This window comes from Ammodytes marinus (assembly GCF_949987685.1).
Source record: "Ammodytes marinus genome assembly, chromosome: 1".
Lineage (NCBI taxonomy): Eukaryota > Metazoa > Chordata > Actinopteri > Uranoscopiformes > Ammodytidae > Ammodytes > Ammodytes marinus.
Window position 1 is genome coordinate 8,203,458 of NC_137230.1, and position 21,196 is coordinate 8,224,653.

The window sequence follows — 21,196 nt, forward strand, 5'->3', positions numbered from 1 at the left end:
ACTATTATTATTATTATTATTATTATTATTATTATTATTATTATTATTATTATTATTATTATTATTATTATTATTATTATTATTATTATTATTATTATTATTATATTCAAGTGTCCAGTACTTAGGCTCACCAGTTCATTAGAAACACCTGAGCAATTTCATTTAAAAAACATAAATCCTAAATACCACTCTCCTCTTTATGTGCAGAACATTTTGAAAAAAAGTGCAATATAGTTCAGTCCAGTACAACACCTTCATTGACTGTGGCCTGAAATAACCATAGAGAGGGCTCTACACATATGCTAGGTGTAGGATAGGTATTTATTGCAGGGCTTTACCATTCGATTGTACATTGTTGACCTCAGTGAACGTTTTAATAGATTATATCATATTAACAAAATCAATCTTTCCACAGTTTTAATGGGGACATGATCCCAGACATTTTTGGAGTCACCAACGCCCCTTCCACCGAAGTCTGCTATCTCACTAAAAGGTAACTAAAACATTCTCAAACTCTCTGAATTTCCTAAATTTATATCTGATGCTCATGACCTTTTAAAGTCTGACATACAGAGCTCTAAAAACCTGCTGTTAAATGTTGTATGTTCTCCCTTTTAGGATTCCACAGTGGCAGAATGCACTGGGCTCACCTGTCAGCATGAGGATTCCTCACTCCAATGCTTTCATTGACCTCAACAAGGACTTCACCGCTGGTAAGTCACTTATTTATACGCAGTGTTACTTTAAACCATGAAAAACCAATGTAAAACACTTTGGGTTTTTCAGAGGAAACAGCAAAAGTACTCACACACACACACACACACACACACACACACACACACACACACACACACACACACACACACGTCAAATCTTTGAATATTTAGCTATATATAACAGCAGATTTCATAGAATTAGAAGTCTTATTAAAATGTTTAATTACCTGTAGTCTTTTTATATTTTATGTGTAAAGTCATGAGCTAACTTTCTTTCTTTTAATAAGACATCTACCAATGTATATGATAAAAGAAATATCTACATAAAGCAGTGGAAATCACACTATAACTTTGTAAACATTTATTTAGTGACTATATGGTGCCTAATTTATTTGCTTTTTTTTTTCAATTTCTTTCCGGTTTCCTCTTCATTTTCTGTTACCTGAAGCGTTTTCTGAGCTGTCAGTGCATGCTTAGTGCATTATGCTACAATAAGTGTCTTGTTGCTGCTGATAACATAACTTCTGGGTCATTGGAGACATAAAATCCATGTTATCTGTTCTTTAAAAAAAAATCTGGGTAGAAACCACGATCCGTGAGCCTTATATCCAGCATACATTATCCCTACTGTATGTAGGAGAGGAGATCAGTGAATGTTCCAGATAGAACTGGGTTTATGAATAATTTCCAGAACAACATTTCTACATTTCTCAAATCTTCATTGGATGTAGAGATTGTATAGTCGGCTTGAAATCCACAGGGATTGCTTTCTGAAGCGCATTGTATTTATTTATTTTCTGAAGAAACTCCAGGAATAAGAAAAGAGTCCATAACATTGATTTAATGAAACCAATTTCCAAGTTGACTAGGAGAGAATGGAACATCCATTTTCTTTGCCAGTGGATAGAGAAATCCCCATGTCTTGTTTTACAGCATCACACTGGCTGTCTTTCTGCCCGCTAAGTGTAGCGCTGTCACTTAGACTTATAGAAGTTTTTTTAATTATTTTCCTCCTGAACTTAATCCTCATGTTTCAGGTAATGGAAGAGGATTTAGTCATGTCATACTGGCTGCACGTGTGTCTTTGTGCTGGGTAGTCGTTCCCCCCCCCCCCCCCCCCCCCCGGGCCGTCAGAGTTTTTAAGCAAAGCAGATTTTAATTAATTTTTTTATCTGTTTAGGGATTTGGAGAAAGTCAATGAAACTCAATTTATTTGTGGCAGACTTAAAGGGGAATTATGTATTGATTTTGCATTAGACCTTCACAAAATGACATACCCGCTGTTGTAGATATATTCTTCGAGTCGTGTAGTAGACACATCGCAAATGTTTCCATCAATTTTCAAAATCCTGAGAAATTATTAAAGGTGCAGTCCGCATTTCTAGAGAACACTTGTTGTCAAATCAGAAAGAGAGAGAGAGAGAGAGAGAGAGAGAGAGCACGATAGAAGAGGTAGAAAGGCAGGACGTGATGGAAAAAAATAAAGCTGAGTAAGAGAGGATGAATGGTTTGAAAGAAAAGGATGGTATCAAAGATAAAGAGCAGTGTAAGGTTGGTAGGGGGTGAGCAAAGCTAGCTCGGCTGTGACCACCTGCTCCTCTAAAGGCAGCCACACACTAACTGACTTTCAACATCGTAGGAATCGCTGTACAGTTCAAACTACACAACTTTCTGCCCTATAATTGGTTGTCTAGCGTGGCTGTGGTTGGAGCACTACATGGCTTTTTGGAGACAGGGGTTCACGCATTACAAGATAGATGTCTTTCACCAGGCAAGTCTGTCTGTTCTCGGACATTGGAAAGCACATGATACCGCACATGAGACGAGAATGATACTGTTTTTTTTTTCTTTTAATCATGGATGTCTGCAAGAATGTCTTGTGTGCTGATTTGCGGTGAAAAAACAAAGAAGAAAAGGATGTGTACATGCAGGCAGCAACGATGGTCTGTTCTGCAGAGCAGGTTTAAAGTTAATATGTTTTGGGAACGTTTGGGCTTTGTTTCTTTTACAAATACAAGTTTGTGTATAATTTGCCAATATATTTTATTATAGAAACTATTTTAGTGTATTTTAATTTCCCCTAACCCTGTGTCCTGCGCTCTCATTGGCTGCTCTCGTTACCAGTCACAACCCTTTCCATACTACATGATTGGACTGTCATTATCCAGGTCCAGATATTTAGCATTTTTTCATTTCAAAATTGTATTGTAGGATAAGCCCCTTGAGATGCAGCATCTGGTTTTGGACGGGGTCCACAGGAAAACATACAAGTAAATATATAAAATGACACAAAACAAACTATTAAAGGCAAACACAGCATGCTATCTGTCGGCCTTATGCCACGCGTCAGGATCTCGACTTTAAACAAGTTCACACATGGCGATCAAAACTCAAGGGAGCGTGCACCGATGTATGTACTATTATCTTCATGATGTTGAAAATGTTTTAGCAAAGAGCTGACTCGGTATCATGTTTTCACCACAGCCTACATACTGTACATGTGGGGATAACGACATTGGAAATGACCCTCAATATAATAATACTTTACAAACATTTGCTCAAACTAAAGCTTCCAAATGACTGAATAGTATTCAGTCAACAACAGCCCAGTCTTAATGACTGTAGAACCAAACATGATACGCTTGTTAAAGGTTACACTCAGGGCTGTTGTATTGAATTGCATTGGATGTAGCTAAAGGTGTCTGATATGTTGCTACCCAGTGTATTTTACTGAGGAAGAAAACTCTATGTAGTCTGTAGTCTGTTCACAAGCAAAAGGAGCAATGCCGTTTCCAGGCTACGTCTTTCATGATGTGTGTTTGCATCTGCCGTTTACTGCCTGAGTATCTATTCCTCCAGTGATTTTCCAGTCAAGTGTGAAGTGCAGAGGAAGCCCTAGCCACATGAGTGTATTGCTCATGGCAAATAAAGATGCTACCTAATGAGTATAAAATGAGGGTATATGAATGCACATTAATCTTAATTCATCTTCATTAAGGCACTCCGGGTTGAGTCACTGTGGGAGATCAGATACGTGTGAAACAGAAATACAGAAAATGTATCTGTATGGCAGTGTTTTTCAAACCCGTCTCTTCCCCTGACACCGGTGCAGGAGCTCAGAAAAATCCAAAGAAAGGCGCGATCACTGAATGCTTACTTCATGTGCATGCGCCGGCAGTGTTGTTGTTATTACTCAGAATTCCCCATGGCGGTGACAGAAGTTAGCACTATATCTTTAAGGGGGAATTACAACTCTTAAGTGTAGACAGTCTTGATGAGTGCTTCTAAATTATTGTCCAGGGAAGGGCCAGCTAGAACTAGATCTAGTAAACAGTCAATCACAGGAAAAAAATGAAGTAAAACATTGAAACTACACAATGATGGTCAAACAAATCAGGCTAGCAATGCATTTTTAGAATGGAAATAGCATCAAATGGAGTCGACCTTACGTTGGCCTCTCATCATTTTGGATAAGGTGCTCACATTGGAAAGCCTTTAGTGTCCCCTCTCTGTAAGTACAGTTGACCGTGAGTTATTTTGTTAGTGTGGTCCAAGGAGGATGAGTACTGCTGTTTCAGCACTGTGTCACGACTCCAATCTCAGCCCAGTGTCAGAGCTGTAAACAGTCCCATGCTGTAGTGTATTGGCTGACCTTACTACATCAGCACTGCCAACGGTATGGGGAAAAAAAACGTCTGAAATTGTTTCCTGGCCAGTGTCAAGGCCTCATTTAGCTCGCTTATTGGTCTCTGCAGCCAACCAACCTGGCAGCGACACACTGCATACGGCCTCATAATCTCTGTGGCTACTATCATGCTTCTCCAGCCACTGTCTCTTAACAGTAACACATTCATAACAGCTTTGTGTTGTTCATGCGCTTTTGTTTAACTTGGATATTCTCCATCCCCACACATAGATGGGATTTCAGGGTTCGTTAAGGAAGTACTTTAAAAAAAGTAAAGTTTTTCCCAGGTCTTAATTTTAGATTTTCTTTGCTGTTTTCCACTTTTATTAGAGGTATTTGTAGAGACAGAATTGAAATGGGGCAAAGAGGGGAGGACATGCAAAGAACCAACCACAGGTCAGATTTGAACCGGGTATGCTGCGAAGAGGACTGAGGGGCCACTCACACTAGGGCCGCGGCCCCGTGCCCGAGCTCATTTGCATACTAAAGTCTAGAACGTTTGGCTAGTGTGACCACGCCATCCGTATTCCAGCACGGAACAGCCCCTTGGCCACGGCACACTTGGGAGAGGTGTGCCGTGGCCAAAGTACAGATGCTAATGAGATGACACGCGCACACGCACGGATACGCAACCTGAGCTGTCCATTCGCGACCCTTCTTCCCCACAATAATTGTAAACAATGGCGGCAAGAGGTTCACGAGTGGGTTCCGGTGTGATCGCGAAGTGGAGAGTTTGCTAGAAATTTGGACCGCGACAGTATTCAGTCGCAGCCATGGTCGCAGCTAGCCTGGCTCCGCCCGCCCGCCTACTTCCGGCCAAATTTCATTTTCCCTTCAGTAGTCAGTCTGGGTGTACAGTGCATTTCCCAGATTCTCCGGAGAATCTACAATCGTCCAATCAGCGAACAGAGCGAGTGGCTGAGAACGCTCCAGTTTCAGTTGAATGCTGCGTTCCTTTATACTCGGAAGAAGGAGATTTCCGACTTGGCAGTTCCGAGTTCCAACCTGTCTGTGTTCCAGTGCATCTGCTCGCAAAAGTATGGACGCCTAAAACCTTTCTCTTCCAAATAACTAAACGTTAGGCTCCAACAAGTTACCGTTGCCAGGTACCGGTAGATTCATAGACTACAATATGTAGTGAAGTCGGAAATTTCCGAGTTCCCTGTCCAACTGAAACGCACCGCCAGAAGCCGGCTCATGACACACGTGATGACCAAACGTGATGCGATTGGTTGGCTAATCCAGAGTGGCACTGGGCAGATCCAATAGTTTTAAACTTCGACAGACACCCGCCTCCAAGTGAGTGAACGTTTGCCAATTACAGCACTTCCAGACCTTCTGTACAAATGAAATGAAGTACGATGGTCTGGTTGGACCAGGCTAGGTCGCAGCTAAGACCCACAAAAATTTGGAGGTGTTTGGGGCAATCCGCGACTACTGTGTTCTCCATTGTTGTTCTACTAATTCCAGCAGCGAGTACGCTTGGTGATGACGTATGTATCGTAACACGACGTGATGACGTATGTATGATGGCGCAATCGTGCCCGGGCCGCGGCCTTTGGGAGCAGTGTGACCACGGGCCAGAGGGGGAGTGGGGAGGGGAGGGGGGATCTTCCTGCAGCACGGAACAGGCAAACTTGCCTAGTGTGAGTGCGCCCTGAGGCTCTCTAGGGGGATGCTCTAACCACTACACCTAAAGCCTTTTCCCTGGTCATTTTAAAACTTTTGATATTCAGGGAATAATCTACACATGTCATCAAGATACGAGTGTAAGGAGAAATACAGGACAAAGAAATAATGGCTGGCAGCCCTTCCCCTATCCACTTGTAAAAGTAAATCATGTCTTCTACATTGTGGCCCAGTTACCTCAAATTGGTGTAATAGTGAGCACCTAGAGACTGTGTTGCCATGCCAAATATAAGATGGAGGCTAAATTGCTATTTTTTCACCACAAAAGCAAAAATATCGTACAGTAGTTGTTGTTTTGTTGTAGTTGCTTCTTACTACAGTAACAACTTATCAGCAGGGGGAAAAAGCTATCAAAGCTAAATTACCACAGGGGAAATTCTTATCATTTGAAATGGTGTACGTTGAGAGAGTAATCACCTGTATTATGTCCGTCACCAATACAGTTAATGGCAACCTGCAGGGGCCATATCACATCATATACAGTATATAGAAGCAAGAGCATGATAAGAACGTGTGAAGAGGTAGTGATTGCAAAGTAATTATAGATGGCATTTTTTTCAAAAACATCGCTTCACAAAGACGGCAGAGACTGGCATCCCGACCCATTGCTAGGCAACGGGCACGATAATATAAGCATCCAATTAAGTTAGCTCTGTGTCGAAGTGGCTTGCTGATTGTCTTACTAATAATGTGGTAGTGGCAGGGGGAAAGAGAAACAGATTTGCCACCTAAAAAAGGGTGGCCAAGAAGAAGAATTGATTTGAACAGGGATTAAGTTAACGTTTGAATGGCAGAGTGAGGTATTTTTAACAGCCTTTTGGTAATCAGAGCACTATCACAGAGAAAGACATTCACCCACTGAGGATGGATATTGCTGGAATATTACATAATAGTAATGACAATATCATTGTTAATGGTATTACAAAATAAATACAAATATTGCTTCCCGACACTTCTCTTTATCTTTAGGCCAACAGTTGTTCGGTTCCTTCCATCCAATAGTACAAGGGGAGATCTCATATATCAGCCTAGTACGACGTTCAATAGATTGGTATGACGCCATCAAAATGATTTCTCAAGCACAATTCACAAATGATGCCCCATCAGATAGGCAGCCTCATTTTGCCTGTCGCAATGAAACAAAGATATGTCAATGTGCTCTGTGATTAACTAGGCTATATATTGACACAAAATAAAGATTGCAGAGTTAATTTAATGTAATTCACTTTTGGCTTGTCTGATAGAAATACTACTGGTGCCAAACTGATACTAATAGGCCATTGTTTTTCAAAAAAAAAAAATCCCCACCCACACAAATCTAGCCACTTGGCTGAGCATTTAAAAAGCTCAACGTTCAGTGGAGGAAGGTGCTGGGATATTGTGTGTAGAAAGCCAAAATAAAACCTCACTATTTTGGTCCTTATTTTCAAGTGCCTAAACAACTGTCTTTTCTCAAATGTATTTCACAAAGGAACACATTCCAGTGTTAAATCATCAGGCCTCACAGCCGCATGTATCTTACATCTTCATCTAGACATCAGTTGTGTTCACTGTTGTCCATAACGGTCGGATTTCCCCATTTTGTAAAGATTTTGGTTGAGCTCACAGACATGCTGTTGGAGCATGTGGTGTGACGTGCCAGCCCTTTGAGGTGTGCAGTGTGTAGTATAGCATCTTTGCATTCAGGGAAACTCGCAAAGCGTCAAACGAGTTAAATAGACTTTTGTGTTTTATTTTTGTAAGCACAGGTGTTTATAAAGATGAATGAATAGCAATAAATGAGACAGAGCAGTTGATTAACTGATACACACATGACTGTGGCCATAGCCTGAAGCTGTATTATCTCCCCATGTTCCCTTTGTCTAGAAGAAAATCTCCAAAAAAAAAAAGAAATCTCAGTTTTGCTCTATCTCAAGATGCCCTGCCATTCACACAGTAGTGAGTAGTGAGTTGTTTTACTTAACAACATGAGGAGAGAGCAGCAGGCAGGTGGAGAGGTAGAACCAATGAGAGTTTTACCAAATCAACTCCGCCGCCTCTCTTTACAGTGTTTGTCACAGCCTCCACTTTTAATGTATGATAATGTATGATAACATATTCATTCTGATCTGATCGCGAGACAGCCCTGAGTCTTGTTATGGCATTGTGTTCTTCCTTTGTACAAACTAGTTTAGGGCAAACAGAATATGAGCGAAACAGTGTGGGATGATGGGTAGAGAGAGGGTTGCCAAAATGCTAAAATAGGTTTTACTCATCAGGGTTGGCTTCACGTGCCCCTTTTTGTCTGCAGTATTTCAGTGTAATATCTGCACAGTTGTGTGCAAAGTACTTGCATACTTGTACTTGAATGTACATGGGCTCTGTACTCAATAGTTATACTACTTTAAATGAACACATTGCAACACAGTAGACAACACAGTGGGTAAATGTTTTCGGTTACAGCCTTGTTCAACCTTGCTCCAAACAGTCTTAGCCCTTCATTCCTCCATCTCTGTCAACATCCCAACGGTTCCGGCCTTATCTTATAACACCTCAACCTCCTTCCATCTGTTTTGCATTCATATAGGCTACAGAAGGAGGTCAACGTCCTTTACAAGGAATTCACCTTTATTTCATTTCCCAACAACATATGACAATATCACAATAATACATACAAGGACACTTCCGCATTCAATTTAAGGTCCTCCTGTACACCTTCAAAACCATCCATAGCCTTGAACCCACATACCTAACAGACCTCATCCAAATTGCCACTCCCTCCCATGCACTCCGCTCCTCCTCCTCTGTTCACCTCACTGTCCCCTCTGCCCGTCTCAGCACGATGGAATGCACTACCCCCCGACATCCGCAACACTGACTCCATATCCCTGTTTAAATCCAAACTCAAAACCCACCTTTTCAAATCTGCATACCCCCCCTGATCTTCCCTTCCTCATCACCACATCACCCATTGTCTACTTATTCTAAATTGTTTTTTATTCTATTTGTGTAGCTGCCTTGCTTTTTATAATGTATATGTTTTTAAATGTACGGCGACCTTGAGAGTCTTGAAAGGTGCCTCCAAATAAAATGTATTATTATTATTATTATTATTATTATTATTATTATTATTATTATTATTATTATTATTATTATTATTATTATTATTATATAGACATGTCTATGTGTATTCAGGGCTAATACAATATACAAAATACAGGGCGAGTCACATCACTGTTGATGTTGGCACACTCTATTGATGCAAGTCCTACACAGTTGTACACAACACAACACAACACAACACAACACAACACACACACTTTATTCCAGTCCGTAAAATGAGCTTTCTTATGCTTGTTACAGTTGTTCCGGGAGCAGTTTTTATTCACAAACATGCACATGAGCAGCATAAATAAAGTGAGGAAGTGTGTGTGTATGTACTGTGTAGGTATGTGTGTGTCAGTCTGTCTGTATTTGTGTGTATGACAAGGTTCGGCCATAATCCTCCCTATAGCTACTGCTACCTACGTTGTTCCCCGTAATGGTTTTAGGAGATTATTTCTTCCGGGAATAGCTTTGCTCCATTCTGCGCCGCTGCATTTTGCCATGTTTGTGAATGAGCCGTTTTGATAGATCGGGGTGGAAGTCACAGACTGTGGAGTAGGGCTACATATTGGCTTAGAGACGGATTTATTCTGCTTTTCACTGAGAGAGAGAGAGAGAGAGTTGACGTGTTTCACATTTACATGTGTGTGTCTGTGAGTGTGATGGCAAAGTGTACCCTCTCTCCCCTGCTGACAAGGTAACGTATCTCTCTTGTGTTTCTTCTTTGGACACACTATTAAATCGTCATTGTGGGTTTCGGGCCAGTTTGAAAAAGCTTGTTTCACAGTCCGGTGGTTCCCTGCTAGCTAGAGGGACAGGGCCACATTTCAATAGAGGTGTCCTTTTTAAGATTTTTGGCTCCACAGTCCACCCCGCTCACACCTCTGAAGGGGACACCGTGTATTTGGCTATACATTTTGGAGAAACATACTGAAAAGTCTGCCCAGTCAAGTGGAGTAACATTACAAAAAAATCAATCCATATTACATTCAAGAGAAAGATACAGAGAAGATTGTATAGTGTTGCCTTTACTGCTGCCATGGGGCTGTGTCATTATATATGGGAAGAAGAGGGTGACTCTCTTAAAAGGTGGAGTCAGCAATGTTGGAGAACGCTTGGTGTTGAAAAATAAGTTTGTCAAAATCAGTGATTATCTCCTCAAAATCCGCTACCTGTCTGTACTGTGTGTGGGCTGAAGAAAAAAAGTCTGGTGTTAGTAATACACAGCCTAGGTTCTGTAAACTGGTCATGTAAACAAGGGGTATGTTCTAAGCCCAGCGTAAATAGCAACATTCCCGTCTGCAGAGCAAGCTATGGCTGTGGATAAACACTGGATTTGTTTTACTCGGATTGTGAGGAGATGTTCATTAATTGTGATGACAAGCATTCTCTAGAATCATTGGCTCCACCTTTTTTTTAAGAATGCGAGATCACATTACATTGCAACTACACGTCTAAGCATATTTTCATTGATTGGCTTTGTTTCAGAATTGTTCACATTTTTATACTGTTTGATTTTAAACCTAGCATGGATAAGTTGTCCATTCATTTCTTAATTATTCTAACCCCTTGTAAGCCTGTGGTGGTCTTAGCAGCCTGAGTTCTCCAGGCGGACACCCTCCAAGCTATTCCTGTATCAGTGTAAAATGCCAAAGGTGAGCAGGCACTTGCTGTCGGGGCTCCACAGCTTTTGGGATGACCTTTTTCTTGGGATCGCATCCTCATAGAATCACTCTCATGTTTTAAAGTATATCCTTAGAACCTAGTTTTTATGTAAAAGGTCTACTCAGTGTGTTCCAGCCCACAGGCACAAGTCTGCAATGCGTGTTCTTTTTCCAAGGCTGCATGGGGGCCTCCTGGCTGTCATGCTGTAATGCAAGGTCACAGTGGCTTAATAGCATCTCGCTAACATGACGTATCTCGCCACACACATCAAACGTGTGTTATGTGTACGCACGTTGCCTGTGCTATACATATTTGTTGTCCTTTTTGTGTAGCAATTAGTTTCTTTTAATTACAACATTGTACTCCATCACCAGACAAATTGTCCCTTTTGTAAGAAAAGGTTGTTCTTAAGTGTGTGTCCCCTAAGAAAAACTAAAGTATATTCTCTTTGTCAGCATTTTTAATGCCAAGTTTTGCACTAGGGCTGTAAACAACTTAAAGCCTGCTGCTGAAGGATCACATTTTCCCACAGTCTGACAAGTGTTTTGGGGAAGGAGGACATTACCAACTATAATGCTGGCTGCAAAGAGCAGGTCCAAACTCTTTTAAAGAACATCTGTTGGCAGGAAATGTGAATAACATTTCACAGGGCCTGGCCTATTTTACAGATTTAAAGGCGTAGAAGTTGCATTTTTTAGGTTAACTTTTTTTAGTGCCATCACTGATAGAATTTGGACATATTTTGGCTTTGTTTTTTAGGGCAAACGGAAGACTGTGGGCCATGTCTACTTGTAGGTATTGGTTTGTACACACTGTATGTAACATTTCCTTTCCTGTAGCATTTAAAAGCAGGCACTGTCTGCATATTTCTTTCCGTCTAACCTTATCGCCTTGCATCTCTCTGTGCTCCCTCCTGGCTGAGAGTGTAGCAAACCCTCCTGATTTCTATTGAAGGCAGAGTATCTGTTTCACCAGAGATGGCTGTGACATTTCCTTCAGAATGCCAAAGGCCCTCCCCGTGTGTCCTGCTGAAGCATTGATCTGCCCCAGGCTCAAACACAGACAAATTGATGCAAGCGAAAGCAGACGCTGTACACAGAGGGCTTTGCTGATAGGGCTTTAGCTTGGTTAATAGCAGGGACTTTGCACAAATATACCAGACCTACAAACACAAGAACGACAAACGTGCAGGATATATATGTTTGGGGATTTAATCCTTTTTATTATGCCTCGTTGATGTCGGTCTCATTCAAGCTCCATCACACACACATGCACACAGACACACACACACACACACACACACACACACACACACACACACACACACACACACACACACACACACACACACACTCAAGCACACCCATAACAACATTTCACACACACTCAAAGTGGACATTTGTTCGCCAAGCCCCATAAACGGAGCAATGAGATCAGTCGGCATGGTGACCTTCCTTTAGCCCTTTTCCGAAAGCAACCCTGAGAGGAGAGCGCACAAAACTGTGTGTGTGTGTGTGTGTGTGTGTGTGTGTGTGTGTGTGATGTGTGTGTTTTGCATTTGTCTGTATGTGTATATGCGTCCCTTTGACAGCCAGTGGGGGGGATAGGAGTCACAGCTTGTTTGCTGCGTAACAGGCTAACAAATAACCTGCTCAGGGACATTAGACACATGAAAGAAAGGAGAGGATCAGCTTTGTCTGTATCTCTTTCTATCTATCACTTCATCACCCTCTCTCCACACCTCTATTTCATTTTCCCTCCTTTCCGTAGGCTCCTCTGTCTGATGCACTTATATATATTTTTTGCAACATGTTCTATTTCTGCTGCCCTAACCAACACACACACACACACACACAGATACACACACACACACACACAGATACACATAACCTTAATGTATTGGAGCGTGGTGATGACGAGAGAGGTGACATTACACATGCACCTACACGTACACAATCAGACACTAATGCAGCAGCCGCAGTGCTGGCTGTCGGATCCACTCTGCACTGCAGCCCGGGTAAACCCCTAGCGCTGCTTCTGCTCAAGGCCTTGTACAGGTAGAGGAGGGAGGGGGGTGTTATAATTCTACTGCTGCTGCTGTCAGTGTTGTGGTTGGCTTCAGGAAGCTCTGATGAAATAAATAAAGCATGGACAGGGACTGGGGGTTTGAGGTGTAAAAGAAGAAGTTGGGAGGGAAAATGCTTCAAGGAAAGGAAGGGAGGGAGGGAGGGATGGAAGCAGGGAGGGAGGGAGTTTAAAGAAGTGGTTGAGCGATATGGGGGGTTTTGAATGCCCGATGCTGATGCCGATATTTAGAGAGCAGGTCGGTTGATGGTCGATTGTATAATGCCGATATCATGTTGTTGTTTGGCATTTGAAAAAAACAACAACAATTTAATAATAATAAATGAGAAACAAAAGTGAATTCAAATGAACATTTATCAATTGAATGTAGTCAGACAAATGATTTAGAAATTAAAAAATGTGCATTGTATCCTCAGAATTGCTCACTTGACGTATCACAGTGTTGGCTCTGTATGACACAATGCTAGAAGGCCAGGTGACGGGAACGACGGCAGAGCAGCAAGGACAAGAGTAGAGTAGAGTTCAGTTATGAAAGGAGGCACACACTCATCGGGATACAATATCATCCCTGGCACCTTCTAGCACACTGGAATCAATAACCGTGCAGCTTTCTCCACTAGCGGTCATACATGTCATCTCCGCAACTGTCTGCACTCTTAATTACCATCCATCATGTTATATCTTTTTTAAAGAACGTTGATGTGTATGTAGGTATGTCTATAGTATACATATACAGTATAAGCTTTTGACTGGCTGCCTGACCTGACTATGCCTTTGAGTCAGTATAGGTCTAACCAAACACTGACAGCTCCATAAAAGAACAGCAGGGCTTTTAATAAGCTGCTAATTGGAAGCTGGCAATGAAATGACTCCTCATTCCAGTGAACCCGGATGAGGTTGACACAATGCTGAAGGCATAGGCCACATAGAAAGGATAGTGTGTGGGTTAGTACCATGGTTAGTACTGTGGTAGTGTGTGTGTGTGTGTGTGTGTGTGTGTGTGTGTGTGTGTGTGTGTGTGTGTGTGTGTGTGTGTGTGTGTGTGTGTGTGTGTGTGTGTGTGTGTGTGTGTGTGTGTGTGTGTGTGTGTGTGTGTGTGTGTGTGTGTGTGTGTGTGTGTGTGTGTGTGTGTGTGTGTGTGTGTGTGTGTGTACGTGTGTGTGTGTGTGTACGTGTGTGTGCGCACTGTAGTGACAGGCTTGAGAGTAGCAGGAAACTGGTGTGAAAAGGGTAATTAGCTACAACTCCAAACACCACCTCTCTCTCTCTCTGTCTTTGTCCCTTTCCTCCCTCGCTCACTGTTCTGCTCTCTTAGCAGATGTGTGTGTGTGCATGGTTGTTGTGCTTTAATAATCTCTTGTTGCCTTGATATGGAGGAGTATAACATGATAATGCCAAGTAGTGGGGCTGTTCGATTTCTTCGACTTTTAAGTCAGAAATCGATTGAAATGACGTCACAATCCTGACCTTTGACCTTTCATGACATCATCAGTTTTTTAAAATAAAAATGAAATGACTAATCGACCACTGCCTAGAACACATGATCCTGGAGCAGACCAAACTAGTCTAAAATGGCATAGCCACCTGTGTAAAAAAAATACAATTAATTTAGAATCTAAATTAAATTGTGACCTTAAACATCGAAAAACCAAATCAAGGATGTAGAGCATTGTGATGTCCTTAAATCAGTTAATCCATGATGTGAGATATAAAGCTCGACAATTAGTGAGAGGATGGATTTAATGTATTGAAAGTCGACAGCAAAACGATTAATACCAAAAGTTCAGTGCACATGTTTTTTTGTGCATTTCTTCTATTGAGGAACCATAACAATGTTCAATGAGGGCTTTGTGCTCCAAAAAGGCCTGGCGTATCCTCTATTTTGACAAACCTTATTTATGTACATGTCTATTGAAACCTAGTACAATAGTATCTGGCAGGTTCCCACTCGTGTGACATGAATTTTAGCGGCGTAGGCTACTACTAGCTATTGTGTCTTTTAGTATGCTCATCCATTTAGTGTTGGAGTTACATACCTGTAACTGTTCTTCAGAGTCCTAACACGTCTTGATCCAGCGCAATGGGGTTACTGTCATGGACACCATACTACGGCAGATAGTGTGTGTGTGTGTGTGTGTGTGTGTGTGTGTGTGTGTGTGTGTGTGTGTGTGTGTGTGTGTGTGTGTGTGTGTGTGTGTGTGTGTGTGTGTGTGTGTGTGTGTGTGTGTGTGTGTGTGTGTGTGTGTGTGTGTGTGTGTGTGTGTGTGTGTGTGTGTGTGTGTGTGTGTGTGTGTGTGTGTGTGTGTGTGTGTGTGTGTGTGTGTGTGTGTGTGTGTGTGTGTGTGTGTGTGTGTGTGTGTGTGTGTGTGTGTGTGTGCAGAGAGATACACATAGAGCGAAGGTGAAAGTGAGACAAAGTAAGGAGATAGTCAAAGGTTGCTGTCTCTTCTTCTCCGTGTCAAGAGTTGTGCCTCTTTGTGGAGACTTAGCAGTCGCTTAGCATGGCCCCCTATCTGTTTATACAGAGGGCTAATAGGAAGCCTGGACATTATCCCCACACCGCGGCTCCACATAATGGAATAGAGAGACATAATGCTGCGCGAGTCAAACAGTCAGCTAAGGCCTTTCAATTGCTTCCAATCCCCTTAACAAATCTGATGGAGAGGCTATGAATAACTCAAGTGCTGCCCTCCTCTCCCCACACGCTCCTCTCCCTCCCTCTCTCTCTCTATCCTATCCTCTCCTCCTCATCAACTCACTCACTTTTTTAATGGGGAAGTGCCACTTTATATTTACTGGACTTACCTATTGTAAGCCCAGCAAGTTACTTTCCATTTAAGAGATCCCAAACAAATATCAAAAGTTGTGTGATACAAGGAGTAAATGGAAGAAAAAAAGGTTTCCTAGGTGAGATGTTTTGTTTCCCCCTTTTGTCTTGGGGGAAGTGCGTCTTTGTTATGCTCTGCTCTATGGGTTCGTCATACTTTTCTTTCGAAAATTAAAAATAAATATATATTTTACATGAAAAGGCCTCAGTACAAACAAGAATAATTTATTTTATTCCTGACTACATAAAAGTTTGTGAGTGCAAAAATTAGGAATCACATCTCAATGAACATTACCAGCTTCTGTTCAAGTTCAAATGAAGAGGGGACGTTGCCCTATAATGTAGTGAAAACAAGTTAGTAAAAATGGTTAAAAAGAAAATACACTAACATGTTGCAATTATATTTAGCACTTTGTAGTTTGGCTTATTTGAAGCAGTTACATCATTCTTGCTGCACTGGGTTCTTTCCCTCATGGTTGCATGCATTTACTGGAAGTCGCAGGTTGTATACAAGCTTCAGCTAAATGATTTTTTTTTTTTTTAAGATATTTTTTGGGCATTTTTATGCTTTATTGATAGTGCAGGGAGACAGAGGTGAAATGGGGTAGAGAGGGGAGTGACATGCAGAGAACGACCGCGGGCGGGAATCGAACTCGGGTCTGCTGCTGGGCCCGGCTCGGGGGGGGGGGGGGGAGAGACCTACCTACCAACTGAGCTAAGGGCGCCACCAGCTGAATGAAATTTAACGTCATGTAATTTAACAACAAAGAGTATAAACTAAATCTAAACGGTGCACTTCCCCAGAACAGGTGGAAGTCGCTCTTTATCAGCTGTTGTCATGGCGAAACGTTTAGAGAAAGATTAAATGGACTAATGGTCTGACTGGAGAAAAAGAGAATTTATACTTGTGTTACATCCAGAGCACATTGTTTGTGACAGAAATAAAACGCTCAACATGTTTGCGGACACTGATAACCCACTCTCAGTGTTGTGCAGCGCAGTTATTATTACTTGCATCCGATGTGATTTTACGCTGCATTAACTTGAGATTGCCTATGTCACCAATGGATTGTTTGGAACTATGAACGTGTTTATGTTAGATGGACAAACACGTGTCTCACATTTTCACACATTGAAGTGTACATTAGATCCTCCTCTGAGATACAAAAAAACAGTAAACACTTTAGGTCTGTCACTTTCCATCACATGTCTGTATAGTGGAATAATGTATTACATAAGGGCTGATATACACTTCAACAGCACTAGTTGTTATCTTAGATTTTAACAAACTTGCTCCGCACAATTGGACACATTTCCACTTATAACATGTGAGTGAAATAAAGAGAGGTTGTCAAAAGAGGACGTTGGGGAAAGGTACTTCACTGCAAACCCTCAGGTGTGTTAAAATGACATTAGCTGACTGCAATAGAATGGGGAAGAGACACAAAATGAAGCCAACTGTCAGACAAACGACATAGGCTTTGAACTGTCTCTAAAATAACGTATATAGTTATTTTTGAGTGTTATTAATAACTGGAATACAGGTGTTAGAGGTTAGTACACCCACTTCTGAACTGCACCTGTGTTACCAGTGAGTGTGAATCATCAGTGTTTGTTGTGAGTGAGTCTCCTTGTTTATGAGAGCAGCGCCAGCAGCTGCTACAGCATGTGGTAGCCATGTTCCTTTTGACAACATTTCACATTAGGTGTATAAGCTCATGCTGAAGAATAATAGCTCTAATAGCAGCACATCAACAGCTGCGGTATTCAAAAAAAATGTCATCGCAGCCGTGCTGATATTCAGTACATCAGCACTCCCTCTTGTACGATATTGCTTAAATCATTTCTACATTTTTATTGTTAAGTCTTTACAAGGACATCATGTGGTTCCAGATGTTTTGATCTTCATGAGGTATTCTGTATATATTTGGATGCCAACATGTGTGCAACAAACGGTGAACACCTGTCCTCATCAATTCACATTAAGCCCATCTGTCCTGATAGACACAGCATAGAGCCAATCAAACCTTGTGTGCAGCATGCTGAGAGTTGCAGCACGCAAACTGTAGCTGGTCCGTGCTACAGTTTCCCTTATTGTCATGTTTGTTGTGATTTGATGGAGCTGTGGAAGTGGCTGATCTACACACTCTGTTATTAGTAACATACACACTTGCAATTATTCTGTTAGTGTGAAAGGCCTCTGATTCGTAGATGATTGGCTGGTTCACAATGACCCGATTGACAAAGGAATTCACAGACAGATGCACACAAACAACTGAAAACAGCTATGCAGTGCAGTGTGGAGGCGGGTGTACGTGTGTGTATGCAGCCTGCTCATCATGTACTTGTTCATGTGGGTGTGACGGAGAGCCTTTTTTTGAAGTGTCATTTGCAGGGAACAGACAATTTAACCAAACAGAAACATTTGAACGTGCTAGAGCGGAAGAAATAATCAAGTGATTATAGATTGCCTCTCTTTGCAATTAAAGGATTAGTATGCTGTTTTGCCTTTTAGTCATTTGTTTTGTAAGCCTGTCTTTTTTGTTTTTGTATTCAGGTGCAGTTTGAAAACTGTATGGCTTTAGCATCTAGTATGGGTCCCTCTTTCTGTGTCTGCCATAGCGGTGTGTTTTTATGCCTAGCGTAGCTGTTGCTCCAGCCTTTACGGTTAGCATGCTTTTTAATTATCCGGAGACACGACATACCACTTAGAGCCCTGAGTCTCCTTTGCTGTTGCGTAACCCTACACTCCCACACACAAACACATTTATAAACCTCAATTATGAATGCATCTTTCCAGAGTGGTGGAGTATGACAGCTCTATTAGCCTATGCTCTGAAATGTGTGTACAGTATGAATAGTGCGTTGTGCCAGATTTGCTGTGTTGTGGAATCTTTTGTAGGTGTGGATGATATCTGCAGTGCACTTGTACTTAACCTAAAGGAGATAAATAAAACGCAATGTGTGACACAGCATCAAGAACAAATGTAATAGCTGGGGAGAGTAGAACAAGCTTGGAGATATGGAGTTTTAGCAATGGAGTATTTACATAGTATCTATCTAGACACATTAGTATGCTTGCTTTTAGATTTTATGTATATGCAATTATTGGAAACACATTTGATTATTGTTATGGTATCAGCCATATACAGCAAAATATACCAAAAAGACTATGTAATAGGGAATGAACATAGAACACATATTATTGGGTAAAAATGCACTAAATTTGTAACATTAAACAAAGCGATAAAAAATGTCTTGTAACATCTACTTGTATGAGGACAAAAAATGTATGAGCAATTTCTAATTCAAACCTAGTTCACAGTGATTGCAATCATGCAAATTAAAGGAAATATCAAAGGATTTTGTCAAAGGGAATAATATGGCAGTAAGTAAGGCTTGTGTTTTGAACCCTACTGACTGTTCACAACACTACAGCTGTGTTCATGTTTTCTCGTACTGAGCCATGGCTTGATGGGATTAGCAGGCCTTTGATGGTTGTGTTGGTCACTTCCAACCATACAGGTCTAACAGGATTACTAGCTAGCTTGTCATGATAGCAGGGCAGCCACAGCACTTGTTTTGTTGTCACCCGTAAGAAAATCACCTCAACAAAAATCTGCTCAGTGTTCCCTTCACTTTTGAAGTACGCCTACACTGCTGGTTATTTTCAAATGTTGTCTTCTTACAGGATGCAAAAAAGGTGGAAAGATTAATGCTTGTGTTTCAGTGGTAGAGTACAAGTGTGGATGAAGTCAAAGTAAAAAAAAAAAAACTCTGTCCCACAGGGCGTGCCCCCCTTAGATGCAGTCTCTCCACACACATTATTCTTCCTTGTCAGATCCCAGCACCTATATTACCCACAGTGCAACACACAGCCACTGACAGCTCTGTCGAGGGCTCAGGTGGTTTATGCAACTAGAAGATAATGTTACCTCGAGCTTTAAACATAGAAAGGAGCAGGCTACCAAGGGCTTGCAATCTCACTCTTTGTGACTCTGCATCCCCACATTTAACTGGTGACTTGAAGAACAACACTTTATCAAACTTGACTCTGAGAGAAAACAAAAACAAATATAATTGTTGTTTTAACTTAAATCATGACAACGTAGAAATGTCAATCTATGGTTTTATCATTCCACCCTTTTTGAAAGAAAAATTCTGATGTCTTTTTTTTTGTATCGTTTCCTGGCGTCTAGAAAAATGATAGAATATTCCAGATATAAATAGTGCAATAGTGTGCCAATTAAAGCAGGCTTGTACAAAGAACGACTTATTACACAAAGGACTTTCACTTAGGAATCCACTCTGTTTCTCTTCTGTTTAATTCCTCTCTGCTCTGTTTTCTTCTGTTCCTCTTTATACTATCTCTTTCATCTTAAATGAGTCCCTAAAAAGCCCTTGGCGGCCCAGTAAAAACATCCCTGGAACGGTAAAACTGTGTTATAGTGACTGATGGTGGCAGCAGTTGGGTTTATATTGCTATAGCTAGCAGCAGCTCTTTATGAGACTGTGTAGAATCATGTTCTGGTGGGGACTGTGGGTATAGGGAGAGAAGGGCAATGCACTGAAGACAGTAATGTCACAAGGATCACATTAAAATTCACTTATTGCTCAGTTTACCAACATACCTCAGCTTCCCTTCTGTGGATTTTCCCCCTCGACACACACCTTTTTAAATAGTGCATTCCTATGTGGTGGAAAAAATCAGATTTAAGTTTAGTGTCCTGCTCAAGGGCACTTTCCAATTTCAAGCCATCGGTTTATATCCTCAATACACTGCTGGCTTCATTGTGGCCACTGTCAGGCCCAGTGAACTACAGGGCAGTTTGAATTTAGACTGACATTTAGTAAGAGACCAGAAGAAGAAAAGTTAGTGGGGAAAGGAGTTTGTTAGAAGTGAACTTAGGTAAAGAAAAAGAAAAAAAAGTAGAGATGTGGAGTCTAAATAGTAAGGTTCCCCCACGGCGAGAAATGTGAAGTGTTTACAAGATGAAGATCTTTTTGGTGCGTCTCTCTCTCTGCTTCTCCGTCTACCCCATGCCACCCTCACTGACACACAGATGGCATTCTTAATCAGCCAATCACGGCTGGATTCTGTCTAGAGAGGCCTGATTGGCTGATTAGTCGAGCTCATCAACACTCCACCCCTGCGAAGCACATACACAATGTGCAAATCACTGAGCGTACCCTGCAGAGTGTGTGTTCACATATGCATAATCTATGCATGCTGTGTTATCTTCTTTGCATTTGTAAAACATTTTGAAGTCTGTGTGTGGGCACAAAGTTTTAAGAAAGTGAAAGTTGTTTTTTTTACAACTTTCATAGAGGTTTTAACTTTTCATGTGAGTGTTGGAATATAATTGGAGATGGCTGTGTGGGTCAAGGTAGGTGGTGTGCTAGTAAACATTCTTTGAAACAGATCAACCAACAGAAGTAGTTGGG

The 21,196-nt window shown here is 41.4% G+C and overlaps 1 protein-coding gene across 1 annotated transcript in view; it reads left to right on the forward strand.

Moving 5' to 3' along the window:
* Positions 1-21,196, forward strand: part of itfg1 (integrin alpha FG-GAP repeat containing 1) — a 140,467-nt gene that overhangs the window by 1,848 nt on the left and 117,423 nt on the right. Inside the window, exons 5-6 of the mRNA XM_080033189.1 lie at positions 416-493; positions 619-713. Coding sequence (XP_079889315.1) covers positions 416-493; positions 619-713 — 173 coding nt within the window. The remainder of the gene's footprint in view (positions 1-415; positions 494-618; positions 714-21,196) is intronic.